General features: G+C 37.4%; 1 protein-coding gene across 2 annotated transcripts; it reads right to left on the bottom strand.

Moving 5' to 3' along the window:
- Positions 1–4: 4 nt before the first annotated feature.
- SPATA22 (spermatogenesis associated 22) lies at positions 5–18,275 on the bottom strand. Of its 2 annotated transcripts, XM_067714726.1 has the most exons (9): positions 18,160–18,275; positions 16,681–16,796; positions 14,839–14,967; positions 12,900–12,960; positions 12,665–12,760; positions 7,991–8,327; positions 5,153–5,285; positions 3,149–3,246; positions 5–317 (listed from the first exon to the last, which is right to left on the bottom strand). In XM_067714726.1, the coding sequence occupies exons 2-9, from the start codon at positions 16,721–16,723 to the stop codon at positions 126–128; spliced, it is 1,089 nt and encodes a 362-aa protein (XP_067570827.1). In that variant the 5' UTR covers positions 16,724–16,796; positions 18,160–18,275; the 3' UTR covers positions 5–125. The 2 variants fall into 2 exon arrangements, with proteins under 2 accessions (XP_067570827.1, XP_067570828.1); XM_067714727.1 differs by lacking the exon at positions 5–317 and having other exon boundaries at positions 2,775–3,246.
- Positions 18,276–19,208: the final 933 nt, after the last annotated feature.

Here is a 19,208-nt window from a genome sequence, read left to right as displayed (position 1 = left end):
AGGATTTAAATATTTTAATTCAACAAGTGAAATACAGAAGAACAGTAGCCATAAAACCATGGAGATGGTAATTTAAACAAGAACAGAAAAATGCTTAATTTATACTATTTAAACTTCATCACTACTTAAATTTCACTCATTACTTTAGTATAATATCTCATTTCAGCATCTACAATTTTAACAAATGCTTGGAAAGTTTTTTGTTCAGAAACAGATGCTGGTCTGACAGAAACACATTTAAAAATATTCTTTTTCTGGTCATAGTTTCCAACACACCTATGAACTCGGCCTCTAATCAGTCTTGGAAGTTCACGATCCTGTTTTTAAAAAAATAAATATCAATAAAGTTATTTATTACTTCATTTGAATTTCAGTTTTTTAAATAATATGATCAACTAAATATGAATCACTCCAAAATGCTGTAATTCCCTTACCTCATTTAGGGCCCCACTGCGACAAGACCATAATAGCTAGTCGTAAATGGGTGCCCTGACACAGAAGCCCTTCACTTGGGTAGGGCTTCTTACAAGCTAGTGAGCTGCTTCTTCTTAAAAGACTGAATAATTCCCAATATAATGGCACATGAATATTCACTTCTATTAGACTTCCAGAGTTCTACTTTCAGTAGATGACAGACTAGGTAGTTCAGACCAACTTTCCCACTGAAAACAACTAGAACACCTGGATAGAATATTTATTTAAAAATATCCTCATAGACACCAGAGAGATAAAAGGCAGTGAGGAGTTACAGAGACCCCATCTGAGAGAGGATAGGAGTTCAGAATAGGGCCTGATATTTGGGGATGCTTTACCCCCTGAGGTATCTGCTAATTACAGTCAAGGCAATTTGAGAGTCTTAAGAGACTTAGCAGAGCTTCTGACAGCTCATAGGGCTAGAGAAAAAATGGACTCCAGGGTCCCCCAAAGAAAAGAGATTCTGGTAACCACCCCGCCCCCACCCCAGGCTTAGGGTTGGGAGACTCAAAAGGGTTGTGCCCTAATGGGACTAGTGAGCCAGAAAAAGACCAGCCAGCTCCAAATCCTCTCAGTCATGAATAAAATTATTCTGAGATTTCTTTTGCTAAACAGTCATAAAAAGCACTAACTATAAAGGAAAATGTTGATAATTGCTAAAGGACCATATTAAAGTGAAGATTTTCTTTTCCTCAGAAGCCACTCCTAAGCCTGAAAAAGCAAACCACAGAGTATGAGAAGATATTTGCAATGTACATAATAGAGAAAGAACTTGTACTCAGAATAGTTTTTTCAAAAACTCCTATAAATCAATAAGGAAAAAAAATAATTCAACAGAAAAAAATTAGAAGAAGCCTGAACAGATTTTTCAAAAGAAGATATCTAACTGGCCAGTAAACATCAAAAGTGCTGAACCTCATTAGTCACCAGGGAATTGGAGAGAAATGAGATAGCACTAAACTTACCCACTAGAATGGCTAAAATAAAAAACAATGACTACTAAATGTTGATAAGAATGCAGAGAAACTACAACTCTCCTATGCTAATTGTGAGTACGTAAACTGTTACAACCCTTTGGAAAATTCTTTGGCAATAACTACTGTATTAGAACATACAAATGCACTACAATTCAGGAATTTTACTTCTAGGTATATACCCAACAGAAAGGCATGCATGTGCACAACAAGAGACATATATAAGAATGTTCACAGAGTATTATTCATAATAAAAAAAAACCAAGAAACAACCAAGATGCCCACCAACAGTAGAACAGAAAACTAAATTGTGATATATTCATACAAAAGAATATTGTACATAGAAATATAAATAAATGAACTTTAGCTACATGCAGCAACACAGATGAATCTTACGTTGTGTTGAATGAAAGAAACCAGACATAAAACAAGACGTACCACGTGATACTATTTATATAAAATTCAAAAACAGGCAGAATTAATTTATGATATTAAAAGTCACAGTAGTGGTTACTTGTAGGCAGAAAACAAGAGGGAGTGAATGGGAAGAGGCACAAGGATGCTAGGGTGATAGCAATGTTCTGTTTCTTAACCTTGGTAATGTTCACTTTGTGATACCTTCATAGAATTGTACAGTTATGATTTGTGCATTTTTCTGTATGTGTTATATTTTAATAAAAGTTTTTTTAAAACTTATCAGACTAAAGAAAAATAATAAGCTTTCAAGATATTAGAAAAATTAATAACATGACAGCTACTATTTCTTGATCATCTGCTATGTGTCAGATGCTATACATTCATATATTTTATTATCTAATCTCCAAAACAACCTTTCAAAGTAGGAATTAGTCTCCCCAATTTACAGATTAAAAAACTGATGCTCAAGAAGTTTAAGGAGCTCACTCAAGGTCATACAGCTAATAAATGGTGGAGTACAAATTGGAATCCAAGTGTGATTTCAGAATTAAGCCCAATTTCAGAATTAATGCCAAACTATTTTACAAAGTATGTAAGTCTTATAAAGTTTCCAGCCTCCTTTGTTACCAAGCTCTTCCCTACGTCCCAGCCCACTCTCTCTGCATTCCCCCAAGTTCATAACCACTACCCTTACCCCCATCACTTACTAACTCTACACTCCGGTAATTGTAAACTACTTGCAGTTTCCTGAACAATCCAGGCTCTATCTGAGCTTCATGTCTTTACATGTGCTGCTCCCTCACCTTAGACTGTGTTCCTCCAACCTCTTCCCCCACCTCCCAACACTTTGGCTTAATTCATTAGACCTTAAATATCTAAGACAAGACTACATTCTTCAAAAATCTTCCCCTGATCTGACCCATCCTCCCTATCTACTTCTATAGCACCCTGCACACACCACTTGTCATACCATTTATCATACCACAGTGTAACATTTATGTTTCCGTCTTTCTACCTGAGATTATAAACTCTTTGAGAGAAAGAGCCATTTACCACTTTTATTCCACTTTGTATCCCCTGCATCTAGCACAGCGCCTGGCATATAGCAGCCCTCCATTTTAGTTGAACAAATAAATAATTTTAAAATCATAATTAAAACCAAACAAAATGTTGAAAGTACCACTAAATCATTAACAGAATTTCTACTACAGTTGAATTATAGCCTGCATTTGTATGTTTTTGTTGGCATAGGCTTTGCAAAGAATACTTAAACAGATACTCACTATTTCATAAAATACACAAGGCAGAGTATTTTTCCCATCTCTCAGAAGAAAAGTCTTTGAACAATATGGGCCAGGTGTAACAGCTGAATCGAGAACAGCTAAGCAACATTGAAATAGATGGGGAAAAAATCAGTGTTGGTAAAATGCAAATAAAGTTTAACAAAGAGAAGTTGATATTTAAATAGCTATTCCCACACCAACCTCTCATAGTTTTGTTTATACATTGATAAGAAAACATCTTAAGAGGGAAAGATATTTCTGAAACTTTTATTCTAAGGAAAGCAAAATTTCTGGCCCTCTCCAACCTAGGATCAGGTTATATGACAAAGTTTATACAACTGACAATAGCTGGCCATCTGAAGCTTTTTTCTTTGAATGTGTTTGATGGAGTGGTTAAATCCTCAGACCAGTCTACTACATTATAGTAAACAAAATACACAAGTATAACAAATAAACATCATGGTTTAATGAAAAAAAAGCATTGAATTAGAATCAGAAGTCATGCAATTGAGTCTCAGTTCTTCAACTTACTAAATCGAACAACTGTTTAACCTCTTTCAAATCTGTTTCATCTATAAAATTCAAATGATAATTCATGTTTATCTCAAGAAATTACTATCAAATGAGACCATTATTCATTCCATAATAACCATCTATTAGGTACTGATAGTGAACATTTGTTACTTTGAGGTCAGCCTCCATTTCCCCTAATAATACCCAGATTTTCCTTTAGGAAATCTCTCCTATGCCATTCTTAGCCATATGATTTGGATGGGATTTGTCCCCACCCCTAGACCCAGGAGTAACCTGAGACTGATGTAAGCCAGTCAATGTACCCCCTTCCTCAGCTACAGAGCTCAGGGTTGCAGTGATGGGCCTGTTGCCCAGACAGAAATGATGATATGCAAGGGGTCATTTGCTAGTTTCCGGGAAAGAGCAACCAGAAGAAACTATCAAAGAATGTGACTGTGGTATAAGGAAGAATGTGTGGTATAGAGAATTTTGATAATCTTCTTAATGTCATAAGGGAAGAGTCAGAAGCTGCTTGAGAGACCATAATTGGAGCCTCAGGATGAAGCCAACACTAACAGGATAGAAAGATGGCTAAATCTCAAAAACATAATGCTGGATGAAAATGTAAACTCTGTATTTTAAAACACATAAAACAGTAAATAAATATATATAAATTTATGAAATCAGATGTATAGAGTAAAATTATAAAAGCATGGAAAGGAAAGATACCATAGTGATTATCTCTAGAGAAGAAGAAAAATGGATAGCAGTTTTCAAAGATATCTATAACAATAGGTAGGTGGATATTTATTCTCTGTATTTTTCTGTATGTTTAAAATATTTCATAATTTAAATTAAATATTTTATTTAGCCTATGGAAATAAATATGTTTTGAGTCTCTACTTCTTGTTTCTCTCTTCAGTCTAAGTAAAATTAAATTCCAGAAACATTTTACAAAACTCTCCTCCCTTTTAAATATTAATTTAGAAAACAGGCTAATTGTAGGGTGTTTACTCATATCAGTAAAGGATTCTTCACAAATGTTCTTTCAGAATATTTGATTTATAATTTAACTTATATACAAAATTACTACTGGATTTAGTGTAATATAGTAGAAAGAACACTGTTGAGAATAAGACGACTTGGGGTCTAGATCCATTTCTGCTGCTAACTAGCATTATGATATTTAGTCAAGTCTATTTTAATTATTTGCCCCACTTCCTCACCTACCTCAAGGGTTGGGTTAGATTACTTTTAAGAATCTTTCCATTTTTGACATTATGAATTAGAATTCTTCTACCATGAATAATCAAATACATCTAATGTCACACAAATCTATGACAGATACAGGAACTGAAGAAAATCCTAATAAACCGTAATCTCCTTTTATAAAATGTTATTTTTCTTTAAGATCCCCTAGGTATTCCTATTAACATTCAAAATTATTGTCCAAATGGTATTACTGAAGTATTTTTGAAGTAGTATACCTACCTAATATTTCAAAAAGAAGTACAGTTTTCTGTGCATGTGCACACCAGTACTTCATGCTTTCAATAACTGCAGATATAATTCTTAAAGAATTCTCTTTCTCCTTAAGCTTTAACTGATACAATGATGCTTCCTTCTGAAAAAATGAAAACATGGCATTAGAAAAACCTGTCATTTTTTTCGTCATACTCATTCACTTTTCTATGTAAAGATTCTAGGTCCTTATAATAGGCAAATGTGTAAAATATGTTAAAAGACTATGTAAAATATGTAAAAGGAACTATTGACAATTTTAGTACAGTTACTCCCCTAAATTAAAGGCATCATTAGTACTTTATAAAGGAGGAGAAACTAGAATGCACTTGGAGAAAATTAATCAAGAAGAGGATTATTTTTTTTCTTTTTATCTCTGTTTTATATGGGCATTTATTCACTCATTCATTTGTTGATTCTTTGAATATTTTTAAAGCATCATGTGCCAATCCTGTGATAAACACAGGTGAGTAAAACACAATTCCTTTCCCTAACGTGCTCACACTGAGAGGGAACCCAGACACATTCATTCATTCATTCATTCCAAAAGTATTTATTGGCACCTACTATGTGCCAAACATAGCTAATGAGGAAACAGTACTGAACAAAACAGACAATCTATCTACCTTCAGAGACTGTACAGTCTAATAGGGGATTCAGAAAATAAATACAGAATGTCAGGAATTGCTATATCCTATGCATTAAAAAAAATAAACAGGGTAAAAGGATAAAAAGAGACAGGGATTATTATTTTAAATAGGTTGTTGAGTGAGGACTGAGTGAACAGCAAGTGTAAAAACCTTGAGATGGGAATGTGTTTGGCATTTTTAAAGATCAACTAAAAGGGTGGAATGGCCAAGATGGCAGAGTAGGAAGACCCTGAGCCCACCTCCTCCCATGGGCACACCGAAATTACAACTATTTACAGAGCAATTATTGATGAGAAAAACCAGAAGACTAGCAGATAAGAAATTCTACAACTGAAGATATAAAGAAAGAACCACAACAAGACTGGTAGGAGGGAAGATACAAGGTATAGTCAAGACCCATACCCCCAGGGTGGGCAACCCACAAATGGGAGGTTAATTGCAATCACAGAGCACCAGGACCTGGCCTGCCCACCAGCCTGTTGGACCAGTACTGGCATGCCTCAGGCCAAGAAAGTAGGCAGGCCTACAAGAAAGAGGAAGGAAGGCAGGGAGGGAGGGAGGAAAAGAAAGCCTGATGACATAAGGTCATACAAAAATAAAAGTTGAACTAATTAACTAAAATTTTAAAAGATCAACTAAGAATACAGTGTGCTAAGATACTAATTTTGGGGGGAGGGGGCACCTTCCTTCATGAGGGCAGTGGCATATGCAGGAACACTTGATGGAACACTTTTTTCCAACTACAATTACCTTCCCTCCTCTTCCCATACCTAACGAAGATATGAATGCTTCCTGTTGAGGATTACTGCCATAATGAGCCACTGTTACTAAGGTGACTATCATATCATTCTTGTGTACAAGGAAACAAGGTTAAGAACCACTGTGGAACATGCAATATTAGTCAGATTTCCAGAAAAAAAAATTTACCCCAGATGGCTTATTGAAAAAACTGCTTACAGGTGTATGGGCAGAATAAACATAGGGTACTTAAGCACTCAAAGACTAACAACAATAAGAAACTTCTACCACTCCTAGGCTGAAAGGACAGAGGAGGAAATAAAATTACCAAGCCTGTGAAATCTGGACTTACGGAGGGGCTACATCATGCAGGGACACAGCTACCACCTGAGACACAACACTTAAGTGGCGGGGGGGGGGGGGGGGAAATGGGACAACCCAACTTCTCTCTCTACCCTTTGATGTCCTGCCTGGGACTTCCACTCCCACTGGCTGACTCCTAACAGAAGCCAGCTAATGGATCCCAGAATGATGCACTATGTAGGACCATTCAGCCTTCCAGAACACAGACAAGGGCAGAGGATAAAGAATCTATTAGACCAGGTGGCGAGCAAGGGAAGATAGCAAACAGCCAGAACATATATGAAAGACATTTACAAAGAATGACTAGAATGAGAGGTGGAGAGAGGAAATAAGGCTGAGGCACAGGTATGGGGAAGAATATAAACCGAAGCAGAGTCATATTAGAGTGCGTTTAGAGAACTGTGAAGAGTCTGAAATGGCTGGAGCATTGAAGAATTAGTGAAATATGGAATACGAAGCTGTAAAAGTAAATAAGACCAGATTACAGAGCAGAAGTCAGCAAACTACGGCCTGCAGGCCAAATCTAATCTGCTGTGTTTTTTGGGTAAATTTTCATTGGAACTCAGCCACACCAATTAATTTATGAATTATCTATGGCTGCTTTTAAGGTACAACAGCAGAGTTGAGTGGTATAGTTGAATACTTGCAAGAGAGACAATATGGCCCATAAAGCCAAAAATATTTACTATCTAACCCTTTACAGAAAAAGTTTGCTGACCCCTATTAAAAAAAAAAAAAGAGTGACATATGAAGAACTTGAAGAATTGCTGCAAGCAATGGATAAACTATCATCATCTCAATAATTAGCAAACAGTGAAATTCAGAACCTGGTAGGAAATTCTAAAGCAACTCTGAAAAGCAGCAGCCATTCACAACCTCTAAGAAAATATTTTGGACACTAACATATACCTACTCCAACAGAACTGGGTATTTGTGCTAATCAAGTAATGCATACCAGGGGAGTGATTTCAAATGCTCTTATCTCTGTAATTTTCTAAATACTTATCTCATTTTTTTAATGTAAATACAAAAATGCAAATAATATTTAAAAGTTTACCTTGAGGGTGTTTTCTTCTGGAAAACCATCCAACATTTTTTTCTTAAATTGATTTTGTTGAAAACTGGGCTTAAATGCCTGTAATGAACTGTTTTTGTCTAGACTTCTCATTGTGGAGCCAGATATTTTTGACGAATGTGTTTGTGTGAGTACTTCACTTTCTCTTTGGTGAGATAAGTTAGTAGATTCAGATACTCTTAAATGTTTCCATTGTTGAGCTCCCAAATTCACTGGACATGAATTTATTCCATTATTTGTCATTAGATTTGTTCTTTTGCACTGAGGCTTAAAATCATTTCTATCCCAAGTTTTTAAAGTGGTATTTTTGTTGCCGTCTCTGTAGCAGAAATAGTTTTGTTTTTTAAATTAGTATTAATTTTGTTTCTATATACTTTTTCTTAAGTGAAAGAAAATTATTAATGAAAATTTGCATTTACGTGGTAATTTGTGGTTTATAAACTACTTTGTAATTACTAAACAGTTAGAAATTCCAAATACATCATCACAACAACCCTATATTATACCTCTCTTGGTGAGGAAACTGAGTCTTGAGGAGGAAGTAACTTGCCCAAAGTCATATAGCAAGTTACTGACAATCCAAAACCCAGAGAATCCTAGTCTCCCAACTCAAAGTCCAGTGCCAGAGAGTATATTTCTAAATTATACAAGCCTTTATATGACAGTGGTTATGAACCCTCAGGGGCCACGGCAGTGAAAGCACCAAGTCCTAATCACCAGACCACCAGGGAACTCCCTGCTTCCTTTTTTATACATTTATTTTTAAATTTTCTACAAAGTAAAATTTTCAAAAGTTAAACTATTGCTCGTCAGTGATTTTAAATCACAAGGAAAATAGATATAGGCAGGGTAGACAGCTGTTTGATTAGAAATTTTGTACTTTTACTGTGTAGCTTAAAAACTCTACTTATGAATATGTTTCAGCATTTTACTAGCTACATTAACCTAAGTGAGCTGTACCAGTTCATCAGAACATGATGTTAATGAGGCCAAAATCAAAAGTATAATTTCTGAGCAGGCTAGTTAAGAGTTCCACAGGGAAAAACTAGTCTAAGTCACAAATGCTTATTCCTGAATAATTTTCCTAAAAATACCACAAGTACCACAAGCGGGCAAACAATGCAACCCATACCTTGTTAGGGAAAATAATCCAAGAAAACGTTTAAGTTCCCTAGACCAGATTATATGGGACCTGAGGCTTATATAATTTAGGGAGCTTTCGTAAGTAAATTAGGTACAAAATTCAGTATGAAAATAATGAGAAAAGAAATCACCACAAATAATTTAAAATTATTTTAAGTTGATAAATACCACAAACATCCCAATATCCAGGAAAAACTTATTATCATTAAGTAACTGCCTAATACACCTCTATAAAATTTTTTCCTACATTAATCACCTCTTCATATGGCAACAATTTTATATTCAACAGAGAGAATAGAAACATAATTTTTTCCTTCCTCATGGCTGTGGAAATTACTTTTATTTTCATAGTTTAGGAAAGTTTCTTTTAGCTTTACAACTCCTTATCGGTAACAATGCATCTGCAACTTTCTCCAATGTTTTCGTTCAGGAGGTGCTCCTAGCCTGGGGAAATGCCTTGATATTTCTGTTTAAAAATTAATTAATTGATTAATGGCTATCTCTGGATCAGTGTGACTATGAATAACTTTCTTCCATTTACTTTTTTTTTCTAGAATGATTATATTATTTTTATAATAAGAACAGTAGGCTATTATAGAAAAAAAATACTTTATCTTCCCTTAAAAGCAATTTATTGAGCTTTCCTGGTGGTGCAGTGGTTAAGAATCCACCTGCCAATGCAGGGGACACAGATTCAAGCCCTGGTCTGGGAAGATCCCACACACCATGGAGCAACTAAGCCCATACGCCACAACTACTGAGCCTGCGCTCTAGAGCCCGTGAGCCACAACTACTGAGTCCACGCATCACAACTACTGAAGTCCTCGTGCCTAGAGCCCGTGCTCCGCAACAAGAGAAGCCACTGCAATGAAAAGCCCACGCACCGCAACCAAGAGTAGCCCCTGCTCCCCGCAACTAGACAAAGCCCACGCACAGCAACAAAGACCCAATGCAGCCAAAAATAAATAAATAAATTTATAAAAACCAATTTATTGATCTATCTAAACCTATTTGCCAGGTTGTGCCCAATTTCCAGTTTCTAAAGTCTTCACCTCTCCTCAACTGAGATTTCTTAACCATCAAGTGCAATCCCAATTTCTCTAAGACCAGTTATTTAATTATAGGAGCTTTAGTATGAAAGCTTGAAGATGTTAAATCAGTTCACCTTGCTTATTGTCTAGTATACTAATTCTGGTAAATTAAACCTATCTTGACAACTTGTCTAATAGCTTAATACCTATAAGAATAGGAGTCTACATTGCTCTTGCAAATTCCATGTTTCAAGAGATTCTAGACAAGGGTTATCAGGTAAAATACAGGATGCCCAGTTAAATTTGAATTTCAAATAAATAACAAATAAGATTTTAGTATAATTATGTCCCAAATATTACATGTGACATATACTAAAAAATTATTTGTCCGTTATCTGAAATTCAAATTTTACTGGGCATCCTATATTTTTATTTGCTAAATCTTGCAATGTTAGCCTAGATTCTAAACCTAAGCATAGAACCAGTTAAAAGATCTTCAGCAGATTACTAACTGCCTACTTGGGTTTTCAAATGTCTTCTGCTCCTGGATTTTCTGTTGTTATATTCCAACTGTCTGACAGATCATTTATTATTTTAAATTGGAATATCCAATACTGGCTGCCTATCCATATTACAATCCGTTACCTAATTCTCTAATGTCTATCAGAATGCATTTTCTCCTAGCACTTGCAGCTGGAACTATGCCTCCGAGGACCATCTCAAACCACTGAATAGGCCTAGTTTGAAGCAGTGGTACTGAAGAAAGAACTGACTGGTCCTGAGGAAACTAGCATGAGTAATAAAAACAATACTAAATTTTTAAAAATAAAAATACTGTTTTGTTGTATGAACCCCTTTATTAAAAGTTTCCCCCTTTTTAAAAAATATGGTATCTTCATCTACTAAAAGTGAAGGTTAGGGCTTCCCTGGTGGCGCAGTGGTTGCGAGTCCGCCTGCCAATGCAGGGGATGTGGGTTCGTGCCCCGTTCTGGGAAGATCCCACATGCCGCGGAGCGGCTGGGTCCGTGAGCCATGGCCGCTGAGCCTGCGCGTCCGGAGCCTGTGCTCCGCAACGGGAGAGGCCACAACAGTGAGAAGACCGCTTACCGCAAAAAAAAAAAAAAAAAAAGTGAAGGTTATGTTAACTTCACAGGGTTGTTTTAAGGATCATTAAAATAACATAACAAAGCACTAACTAATGAGTGATATATGATCTGGGGTTGGGGTTGTTTTCCAATACTTTGTTTCCAAAATTATTTCTTTCAGTAGTTTGCCACTTACCCAAAAATACTAAAGTCCAACCTAAAAAAAATAATCCATGTCCTTTATCTATTCATTTTTTTTGTATTATTTAGACATTAAACTTAAGATATTTCTGGCAATGACCCAAAAGTACCCTCACCATCTTTTTTTTTTTTTTTTTAATAAATTTATTTGTTTTTGGCTGCATTGGGTCTTCGTTGCTGTGCGCAGGCTTTCTCTAGTTGTGGTGAGCGGGGGCTACTCTTCGTTGCGGTGTGCGGGCCTCTCATTGTCGTGGCTTCTCTTCTTGCGGAGCACAGGCTCTGGGCGTGAGGGCTTCAGTAGTTGTGGCTCGCGGGCTCCTGAGCGCAGGCTCAGTAGTTGTGGCGCACGGGCTTAGTTGCTCCGCGGCATGTGGGATCCTCCCGGGCCAGGGCTTGAACCCGCATCTCCTAGCATTGACAGGCGGACTCTTAATCACTGCGCCACCAGGGAAGCCCTACCCTCACCATCTTAACATATGCTTATGATTTCATTCTCTGTCTTTCTTTCTTATTCCATCCTATTTACCTGGGAGCTGATTATCTTACTGGGGTAAGGCTCAGCATTCTATTTGGTTCTCAATACCTAAATATATCCGACATTTTTTTTCATTTTTCTTTTAACATCTTTATTGGCGTATAATTGCTTTACAATGGTGTGTTAGTTTCTGCTTTATAACAAAGTGAATCAGCTATACATATACATATATCCCCATATCTCCTCCCTCTTGTATCTCCCTCCCACCCTCCCTATCCCACCCCTCTAGGTGGTCACAAAGCACCGAACTGATATCCATGTGCTATGCGCCTGCTTCCTACTAGCTATCTATTTTACAGTTGGTAGTACACTTAGATACAGTTATTCTTGACTCTTTAACTATTGTCAATTAGATCATTAATAATCCACAGCAAAATCATAAATTCATGGTGATATTTACAAAAATTTCATTATAACATGAAGTATTCTTTGAAAATATAATCACTGCCAAATTTACCTATTTTTAAAGTTATATATGGCATGTTCTCTTCTTTTATAAAACACAGCTAATATCACTATAGTTAGTTATTAAGTATATAAATTTCCTAAATATAATTCTGTTTAAAAAAGGAAGAATAGATAGAGGAGGAGGGAAGGGACTAAAGGAGGAGATGGGAAGGAGAAGTATGAATAGAGTAAGAAAAATCATAAGTAGACTCACCTCCAACCACTCTTGCTTCTTTCAGCATTTAATTGAATAGATTTAGACACAGAATCTTGACTTCTCAGGGGATGAGAAACTGAATGTGGTATTTGCCTTTCAAGGAAATACGTCTTATTAACTATTAATAATTTGTTCCCCAATTGAGAAATATAAAAATATAAAATATATATAGAAGAATAACATCAGTCTGTAACAGACACATACATTCATTGGTATATATTTTTCCACATACCCTGTGTTCACTGTTTTCGTTAAAGGAGGCAGCTCTGGATTCATAGCTTCCCAGGCCCAATCTCAAAAGATACAAGTAATATAGGTAAGAGTAAGATAGGGAGCATTTTTTGAAATAATTCTTTCATATTTATTTAATATATGGGGGGAGGCAGTTGAAAGTTTGAAGGAGAAAAGGACTTGAATATATGGACATGTTCTTCAATAGTACTTTGTTGTGGAATTTGTCATAGGCTGCCTTATTAATTTTTTAGATGTCTTTCTTTCCCACTGTATTCTAAGCAAGGTAATAGTTTAATCTGTATCTCTTCCACAGTCAATCCTAGTATAGCACCTTGTATTTTGTAACATAAATTCAGTGTAATCAATGTTTCTTAATCCCAACCCACAGCAAGAAATACATCGAAACCCGGAATATATACAGGCATGGTGTGCATGTGTGTGCGCGCACGTGTGTGTCTGAGGGAGAATATAACAATTTTACTATCAATTCTTATTCTTACTATATGATATACTGACACTTTCTATTCTATTCTTTTCTATTTTATTCTCTTCTATTTATTTTTTAAAAGGTTGGTTATTTCCTAACCTACTAATGGATCAATAAAAAAAATTTGAAAAACACTGATCTAGTCCTATCTCTTGCCCAATATAAGAATCTTGTTATATCTCTGACAGATAGTAATCCTGGTCAGAGTTTGAAAAGTTCAGTACTTAGGAGAATGCACACTTCCCTATGGAACAACTCAAATTGTGATTTTTCAAGATCATCTATCATTCATACTACTTATAAAAATATTTTAAATAGTAGAGAACTTTTTAAATGACAGAAGATGACCACTTATGCAGCATATCCATGTGAATTTTTAATTTTTTATCCATAAAAATGAGAATAATATGAAATTCATACTTCCAATTCCTCAAATGTGGAAGAAAACAAAATAACTATAGATGTAAAAGTAGATTAAGGTCTATGGTTGCACAAGGATTTTTAAATTCTAGTTGCATAAAATCCTATTAAAGATTTTTAAGTGTGCCCCCCCAAAAATGTAAATGTATATAACCAGCATGTACCAAGTATATTTCAGACTGTCTGACTGTCCATGCCTTCTTCCATAGAGAAGTAAAAAGTAAGCAAACATTAAGACCTTTCAGCACAAACCACCACAGCTAATTGTTTCAGATATGAGAGGCTAACCATAAAGATAAATTAGGATTTCAGTGACCGCATTTAATATGAGCTGAAGCAGAGGCTCTCTGTCTCTAGATTTTGAATCAAGAGAAACAGAGGGCAGCCAATGATGGACCCTGAGAACTAGAACTAAAAGGTTATGTTAACACCAAGCAAAAGCAATTTAGTTCACACGCCAGTCAAAGCTATAAGGAAGCCAATGGGATGAAAGAGTGAAAAGCCAATAAATGAAAAATGGCAAAAATTATGTAAGAAGAGAAAAAAGACTAGGGGCAAGCACTAGAAATTCCTGGGCTTCTACCCTTCCTAAGGTCTACTTTCTTCCATTTTTCCCGTGTTCCCATTCACACTTATCCTTGAGTTTCTCCATTCTTTATCACCAACTATCACCAAATTTTTATAACTCAAGGAACTTGAGTTTCTCCATTCTTTATCACCAAATGTTTAAGTCACAATATCTATACGTGTTTTGAAAGAGAAAAAAAAACCTTTACAATATAGGTTACTACTTCATTAGAACAAAGGCTCCAGATTTAAGATACTCCATTTAAATGCTAAGACACTCTTGTAGACAAGGAAACTCAAACTACTATACTGGAATGTTCAGAAAGAACCAAGTAATCCCTATAATTGGATACTGGAAAGAAGAAAAAAATAAACTTTCTATTTCCATTATAATAAAATAGAAATGGTAATTTTCTATAATCCTATTTCTTATTTTCTGAAAATTTTCACCTTATTTTCTTACCTGTTGGTAGAGGAGGGAAATCATAACTGTCAGAAGCAGTACTGATACCTGGATCATTTTTAAGTGGATTGGATGTTAATGGCTGTCTATTCCTCTTTTTCTGATTGAACAGTGGTACAGGCAAACAGCCTAAATTGAATGTACCGATAAATAAGTACATAATAGGCAAATAGTCAGATCTAGTTATAGACTAATTACTAGTATATAATAATTCACGATTTGAATTTGTCTGCTTCTATACATTAATTTTATATTTATTACAGATATATTTCTATAGATTTGGAATTTTTTTACACTCTTTTTAAGATCCTGAATAGCCTTGTTTGTCTCTCTAAAAACTCCTTTCTTGTTCTATGTTGACACTGCCTTAATTCCTCTTGTTTGGCAGTAATTCCCATCTCCTCCCTCATCCCCCTACCCTTTCCAAATCCACTTTTTGTTTTCCTTACTTCCCTCCTGTGCTTGCTTATCACCATATCAACTGGAGGGGACACTTCAAGTACAATAGAGGTAAGGGAGAACCAAAATTTGACCCATTTTGCTTTCCAAAACCCTAACCACTCTCTGACTATGGTAGCATACCCTTTAAGGCCATGGTTCTCAAACTCTACTTTGACTAAGATTTATCTGTGGTTATGCTTAACATGCCAGTTTTTAGACCCCACCCTCATAGATTTTATTTCAATCGACTTGCTTTGGAAACCAAAACTCTGCAATTTCAACAAGAACTCCAGGTGTCTGTAATGCATATTTTCTGTGGATCATTTTGAGAATGCCTTAGAGTGATAGTAATAAATCCAAATGAGAATAAATACTACTCCAAACCCTCCAGTTGAGGGACCTGGGATCTCAAGTCAGGTCAAAAGTCAGAACACTAAAACTAGAAGGGATCTCAGAGGAAAAAGAAAAAGCTTACACATTGCCACAGTGAAAGAACCTAGATAGGGCCCACACTTCCTAACTCTCAGTTCAGATATCTTGCCACTATACCATGCTCTAGTTGGTCCATCAACACTTACACTTACATGAGCATATAGATTCTGGTAACTGTCTGATGAACGGCTGGGAAAATGATGTGGGCTCAGACTGTCTGAATTTGAATTACAACTTCAAAGCATGTTTCAATTAAAATTTAAAGTACAAACTACGGCTGTTTCCTTAAACTCATTGTGCCAATATGGCATATAGTGAGAGGCAGAATAATATAGTGATTAAAAGAATGGAGTCTAGGTTCAAATCCTGGCTCTTCCACTTCATAAATTACTTATTTAACCTCTTTGTGCCTTTGTTTCTCATCTAGAAAACAGGGATGACAATAATAACTCTCTCAGAGTAAATAAATTAACATAAAATTAAATGCCCAGAATACAGTACACCCCCCATAAATAATAGCTATTATTATCTTCATTGTGCATTATCATCATTCCTTTGGTTCTCTTCATTCTTGTCCTCTGTCCTTATACTAACAAATTGGAAAGCAGAAATGTCAAGGGAAGCTATTAGGGAAACAGAAGCACTTCTGAAAATATTTTAAATAGTCACAAATAAAAATTAAAATATTATTAATTTCATTATTTTCAGCTTACAAAGCACAAAACAACTCAAGCACATGGGATTTGTAGAATACAAGAGTAAATCCAGGAAAATCTGATTTTACTTCCACCTAAGCCACTAAGTGTTTCGTAAGTTATTTTACTTCCTTCGACCTAAAAAGTAAAGAGGCTAGACTATATGTTCATTGTTTTTAAAAGTTCCTTCCAAAATGTTGCATCTATATACTATACAAGGTTTACATAGTATATACAAACTATAGAAATTTTAAAAATAAAAGTCAGTCAATACCTGCTGTATTTCGAGTTGCATTTTCATTTATGTTTCTCTTCATTTCCTTCGATATCAAAGTCTATAATTTTTTCTTTAGCGCTCCAACTTTACAACATGAAGTTGTTCGACTAAACCTTCAAAGAAAGAAATTTATACCTTGTATTGTATCAACATCAAAATCAAGTTCTCAGCCTAGTAATTACTGAAATTATGGTTTAAACCTATGGTTTCAAACCCGATAATGTAAACTCTCTGCCAGACTCTTTTGCTTTCTGAGTAAGAATTTACAGCATAGCCCATTTTTCCAAATCTGTTTGAAATAAGACTAGTGTGGCTATAATCTTGCTTCCTAAACATCTGTGGATTTTCACAGAGTCTACATAATTTATTTCAGAATCAAGGATCCACAGTGAGAATAATTCTGAACCAGATCTACAAAGAGGGAGAGGGACTACAACACTGGCAAACACACTTACAAGGCCAGGGAGGAAACATACACAATTGAACTAGCCATGTGAGAACGTATTCTGTGTCTCACTTTTAAAACACTGTGCAGATCATCTGCTTTGGCCATTAGTTTGAGATCCCTGGATTACATAAAGCCAAAGACTAAGGCCTCACTTAATATCCAGAATAATTGTACTGATAAGTTTCCCCTCCGTTTCTATAACTTAAACAAGTGAAATAAGATTTTTTTGTTTTTTCTTTTACCACAGAATTTCTGTTGTAGTTTTTTCCATGTTTAGCCTCTTATATTTTGATCCCAATTTAATTCAATGAATACTTGCCTATTTCATGAAAAGTAAGATTCAAATCTAAATAAGATCATTTCTGCTCCCAAGTTCTCTGCCCCATGAGACAAACAGACACGAACACCACTGAGTAACAATGCAAATCATACTGAGGTACATATTAATTTCCAAATATCGTTTCTAGAAATAAAACTTGGGAAACGTGAGGTCAGGGGCTGCCCCTGCTTTGTTTCCACAGATTGGTCTTGAACCTGGATATAGTATGCCCTTTAGAAAATATTCTTAATGCCGTTCTAGGAACCAAAACAGGTTATGTGACCTTTTCTCAGCCCAGAAATACCAACGCAACACACATCCTGAGCTTAGAGGGGGACGACAAGAGACTCAGGCAAACAAAAGCGCCACATCCTCCCCTGGACCACTGACCCTGGGGGCAGGGGCGCTGAGGTGCCCCCCACTCCGGCTTCCCACTGGACCCTAATTACATTAAGGCGGGTGGTGACATCGATGTGCAGAAAGTTTGCTCAATGCGCACACACGCACACACCCCGCCCCTAAGACCGTTGCCTCAGAAGGAGGCCGTCGGGCCTACTTGGGCGCCTCTTGGGGAAAAAACATCAAGCTCCAGTCAGGGCTCACGTTCTCTCCCAATGAGCTCTCCTGACCCAGGGATCGCGGCAGTTTGGTAACTAGGGCCCACACAGACTCTTTCCCTCCTTGGCCCTCCTGTCATACGACACGCAACTTTAACCTTCAGGTTCCTCGCCTCCGTCAACCGCCACCGCGTCAGCCACCACCAGCCGCCTTCCCGCCGCCGAAAAGACGCGGAAGTCGTGCTCTGCGCATGCACGGCGCCGCCGCGCACGACCGTCGGCGCAGGCGCAGAGGCCACCAGCTGGGGGCTCGGCGCCGTGTCGTCGTCACTTCTGTGGACAAAGAGGGAAAGACACGCACCCCTTTTCCCTGGCATGGAAACATGAACGCGCCTCACCTTGCGTTCTCATACTGTTGGGTACACTCCCTTTGGAGTTTTGCCCAGAGAGGGACAAGCCTGCTCAGCCAACCTTCGCCCCAGCTTCATCAGGAAGTTAGGCCAGAGCTGGTCGCCCAACCCCGTTCCCACACTCAAAAGTCATTTCTTAGGTTTAGACGTCAGTTTGCGAGATGCTGGTGGCACCCCAGAGTGTGCCTAGAATAGGGTAACTCAAAGGCCACAGGCCTCGGGCTTCCCTGGTGGTGCAGTGGTTGGGAGTCTGCCTGCCAATGCAGGGGACACAGGTTCGTGCCCCGGTCCGGGAAGATCCCACATGCCGCGGAGCGGCTGGGCCCGTGAGCCCTGGCTGCTGACCCTGCGCGTCCGGAGCTTGTGCTCCGCAACGGGAGAGACCACAACAGTGAGAGGCCCGCGTACCGCAAAAAAAAAAAAAAGGCCACAGGCCTCAAAGCCAGGCCAGAGGGGTCTTTCTTGGTCTGGCTGAGAGTCTGAGTGAGGTCAAGCAGACGGGGCATTGGAGTCGCCAGGAGGCTGGGAGAGCTAGCCTGGGTTTAGATGACAGTCCCGCAAGGCCAAGCGTGGTCAGGAAGGCAGGGCCAGTGCTGCACAAGCTCGGGAAGAGAAGGAGTACATACCTTAGAGACCTAGGACCCTGGAGAGGAAAGGGAAGGTGCAGTGACCTGGGCTCTGGCCCTCGGCCATTGGACTGCCCCTCTCTGGCCCTTTGATCTCCGACACGTTACCCCCGCTAAACCTACATTTCCTTCCTCAGTAAAATAGCAATAATAATACTTAATTGC

The sequence above is a fragment of the Pseudorca crassidens genome, chromosome 19 (genome assembly GCF_039906515.1).
Source record: "Pseudorca crassidens isolate mPseCra1 chromosome 19, mPseCra1.hap1, whole genome shotgun sequence".
NCBI lineage: Eukaryota > Metazoa > Chordata > Mammalia > Artiodactyla > Delphinidae > Pseudorca > Pseudorca crassidens.
The sequence above is the reverse complement of the archived record's forward strand: the minus strand, read 5'-3'. Positions and strand labels throughout refer to the sequence as shown.

Coding starts and splice junctions, on each gene's coding strand:
- SPATA22 (XM_067714726.1), bottom strand. CDS start 16,723: ATGAAGAGAAACATAAATGAAAATGCAACTCGAAATACAGCAG. Junction 14,968..16,680: donor TGCAACTCGAAATACAGCAG/GTATTGACTGAC, acceptor CATTCAATTTAG/GCTGTTTGCCTGTACCACTG. Junction 5,286..7,990: donor CAGAAGAAAACACCCTCAAG/GTAAACTTTTAA, acceptor TCATTTTTTCAG/AAGGAAGCATCATTGTATCA.